Raw genomic sequence first — 4101 nt, forward strand, 5'->3', positions numbered from 1 at the left:
GGGGGTCCCCCGTGTGCGGGATGCGGGGGTGCGGAGCCCGAAGGAGCTTCTCTGGGGTCTCACCCCGGTGGCCTCTCGACACAGGGTCCCCTCCTGCCTCCCTGGGAGGGTGAGATGGGCAAAAAAAGGCCTGCCCAGAGCCGCCCGGCAGAGCCGGACCCCCCGCCCCGGGAGCTGGGCTCGGCCTGGGGAGGGGAGGACGGGCTCCTTGGAAACCTCAGTGATTTGAACCCCACGCTCTGCCCGGGGCCTGGATGTGGTGGTTTGACCGTGTGGCTCTTATTCCCTGGGCGCTCTCAGTTGCTGTGCTGCATCTATTTTTATGGATCCCCAAGGAATGTTCCTCCAGCCATTTCTAGCCAGTTAGTCCCAGTGGCATCCAAGGAGTGCCGGGGAGCCGTGTGCTGAGCAGGAACACTCAGCTGTCCAGACTTGTCCAACTGTACAGGATGACTATTGCCCAGTTACAGATTGCATTTTCCTAGTAAATTGTTACTTTTTTGCCCGAGGCAAAACATAGTGCTTGGAAATCCTTGGCTGAGGAGATGATTAAGCAAGGCGTGATTGGCAAATAGACTAATTTTTTTTTTTTTTTTGCTTTCTACTTCTGTCAAATCTTGTCCACTGCTCTTCTTACCCCCCAGTAAATCTCCTTCCCTGTGCTATGACTTACACTTAAGAATTCCTGCCTGGTTTTTTGACTTTAATACTCTGCTATTAAAGTTATTGCTCAAAGCCCAGCAATACACACACTGTGTGTATATATTTATATCCTGGGGGGACATCAAGAACTAATTACACCAGATGCAGCTGATGCTAAACAGCACCATGACTCAAGTCAACATCCCAGGAATGATAATGATGGGCCACCTAATACCACTGAACAAAAAGGCTAGCTCTGGGCACAAGCTTAAACTCTGCTAAATGGTAAATGCAAATATTGATCTCTATTTTAAGACAATAAGCCATTGGTCCTAATGAAGCAACCTGGAGTTAGTGCTCCCACCGAGGCTTTGAGCAGTGGCAGAACCTCGGCACAGGTTTTGCTGTCTGTACGCAAAGACTCTGATTGCAGAGACCCCATATGAGCCCAAGCAAGTGAGGTGCCATCTCTGGGCTGCGGTGCCTGTTGCAGTGATGTGTCAGTCCCATCAAGGGACTAATATGTTCAGTATTCCCGCCAGGACTGCTGCACAATGGAAGCAGCTGAAATCTGATGCAGGCTGCCCTCACCCACGGCTTACTTCTCGTATCGTTGTTTCTCAGTTGTCCGCTGCCCTGGATAGTAAACACAGAGGGAACAACCAGGCAGCTCTGAGGATGGACTGCTCATCAGTTGTAAGCGTTACTGACTTGCAACTTCCTGCTGCATTTTTCCGAGGACCACCTGAGCTCTGCCGATCTCCCCAGGGCTGGGTGTGTGATGACCACTGGCCACTGGAGCCCTTCTGAAAGCCCAGGACCCAGCACCTTCCCCGAGCAGCTCCTTGCACGGCAGCAGATTTGCACACATTGGCCTCACTGTTTTTATGATATAAATTGTGGGCGTAAGGCACCTTGTCCTTGTACTTTGCCTGCTGGCTTGACTTTAGGGGATTTGTTTTTTTAATGTTCAAGTTTCTCAATTATTAGGCTTCACTTGCACTTTCTGTCTGGCTCTTATTTTTAAGAAGCCCTTTCTTGCTGCCTCTCCTGACAGTGCCGCCTGGTTCTGCTGTGCACGTGGAACCTCTTTCCCAGTGAAGCTGGAGGCCACTGTCACCACAGGTGGCCAGAGACATTTCCCAGGGAGTTGCAGGACATGGATCTGAATCCCTTCAGGCAGCAGAGGGACATGAACCTTAGTCTCCAATGAAGCTACTCACACCGGAATTTAAAAAAGCACTTCTCAAAGAAGAAACAAGGCAGAGGCTAGTCAGCTGGAAGGGAGAGCAGGGTGGCAATGTTCACTATGCTTGATTTGTCTAATTCAGTGAAATCAACCTTGGGACAGTGGTCTGTAACCTGTAATGCAGCAACCTTCCTTTCTCCCACCCTCGTCAGGATGCTCTGCACACAAACACAGCTTCTCCAGACCCTGCTTCCTTGGCAAATGTTAAGTATTTTTTAGGTGCTCGTTGTCTTCATCCTAACTTCTGTCTTTTCCCCCTGCCCCGTCTCTAAAGCCGCAGGACACACTGTTCTCAAGTCAAGTCAGCTGCTGCTGGTGACCTGCAATGGTGTTTGCAGTGCCAGCTCCTTCACTGGGGTGTCCACGTGCCTCTCAGGGAATGATTTTTTTCAGCAAGTTTTGCAAGTATTGATGATACCAGCCTCAAGCAACAGAATTCCTGTATGGAGCTGTGACCTGCTCCATGCTGTGTGCCCAGCCTGAGCCGTCTGCAGATGGCTTCTACACCGACTCTTTGATTTCATTCATTTTTACATGTGAAATATGACCACATAGGGAAAGCCCAACAGTTCACTGCTTGTCCAGTTGTCTGCAGGTATTTCATTTATCAGCCACTGGCAGATACCCTTCTAACCTCTGACTTGTCTGTTTGTGCTCTTAGGGTCGTCAGATAGCGAAGGAGCTGGCAAGGTCAGCCTCTTGAAGAAAGTACCAGCACTAAAGGACGGAGACTTCACCCTCGCAGAATGGTAAGCACTCAGTCCTTAGGCTTCCCTGGGTGCCACTAATCTGTGCAGCTGTTAGGTTTTACATTGTAATATTAATATGGAGACTGGTCAATGTTGTCATGATACTGAAATAATTGAACTATAGCAGTATCAGCACGGTAGGAGGGCCTGTGTTTTCTTCCATTTTGTTGGCACAGGATTTTCTGTGGCATCATTTGTAGTAACAGCCTATGTATTGCTGCAGATGACTAAGATATTTTTCCATCTGACTCCTCCTGCCAGTTAGTGAAAGTATAAACATCTGGACAAACACAAAACGATTCTGTAGGCTCTCCTTGCTGGGGCTTCCACTGACTTCAGTGGAAGCTGCAGGCTGGAGCTGGAGGTTTGTTGTCTGTTTACCCCAGCACTGTCCCGCAGCGCCCTGCCCCATAGACCAGTGCTGTGATGTTCCTGCAGGTTAAAGTTTTCTTGGGCAGTAAGGTGACTGAGTGCCATGTCTGATACCAACATGAATGAGATGCCTGTGTATGGTCCCTAGGCTCCATCGGAACTCCTGAGCTGAATGATTTTTAGTGGAAGCAGCAAGTTCAGAAGGGGCAGGAGAGGGAGCTTAGGTGACAGTGTTCTGCATCGTAACTCCTTGACCCTTTTTTTGTCTCTTGTCTGGGCAGCACTGCCATTCTGCTGTACCTGAGCCGAAAGTACAACACTCCCGACCACTGGTACCCATCAGACATACAGAAACGGGCCCAGGTAGATGAATACCTCTCCTGGCATCACACCAACATCCGGGCTAATGCTCCCAAGACCATGTGGATCAAGGTAAGGACACTGAATAGTAAAATGCTAGTAAAGGGATGTTTTCCTGGCAGGTTACTGAGCATTTGAACAGCCTGTCATTTGTCATGCTGAAATAACGAACCCAGGCCAGTCCTAGCTGAGAGGAGCTGTCAGGGAGGGAGCTGCTCCTCTTTGCTTGGTGTCAGGACCTGGCAAAAGCAGCTCTGGTCGTTCTGGTTTTTTCCTTAGAGTAGGTCTGGTACAGAAGGTCTCAAAGCCCAACAGAGTTCCATTGCTTGGGTTTGTGAACAAATTCATAACAGATTGGGTATCGCCTCCAAGGGCCTCCCTGTGCTGCACAGCTGTGCGGAGCGTGCACAGGCAGAACTTTTGCTGCTTTGGCGAGCGTGTGCTCTGCTGCTGGAAGCAGAAGGGTTTGATTTCTTCATACAGCAAGTCCCTGGAAATCCAGAGGGAGCCTCCTGCTTCCAGCACACTGAGGTACTGCTCTGAAATGGGCTCAGGGGTAGGCAAGAGACACAGAGAGAACAGCAGAATTTCTTTATTCAGTGTGGTCAGATGTTGTGGTTTATAAAGCCACAGGGACAGGTTTTGCTAAACACCTGGTGGGCTGAGGCAGGGCCAGGGAGGGTTTCACTCACCGCTTAGGGTCACGGGCAAGAAACCGACAGGACTTGG

At 49.9% G+C, this 4101-nt stretch overlaps 1 protein-coding gene across 1 annotated transcript in view; it reads left to right on the forward strand.

The window, feature by feature from the left end:
* Nucleotides 1-2552: 2552 nt before the first annotated feature.
* Nucleotides 2553-4101, forward strand: part of LOC104471537 (glutathione S-transferase theta-1) — a gene marked incomplete at its 5' end in the record, with an annotated part of 4914 nt that continues 3365 nt past the window's right edge. The window contains 2 exons of the mRNA XM_010086911.1: nt 2553-2640; nt 3294-3444. Of these exons, the coding sequence (XP_010085213.1) occupies nt 2553-2640; nt 3294-3444 (239 nt within the window). The remainder of the gene's footprint in view (nt 2641-3293; nt 3445-4101) is intronic.

This window comes from Pterocles gutturalis, unplaced genomic scaffold (genome assembly GCF_000699245.1).
Source record: "Pterocles gutturalis isolate BGI_N339 unplaced genomic scaffold, ASM69924v1 scaffold30771, whole genome shotgun sequence".
In the NCBI taxonomy this organism is placed as follows: domain Eukaryota; kingdom Metazoa; phylum Chordata; class Aves; order Pterocliformes; family Pteroclidae; genus Pterocles; species Pterocles gutturalis.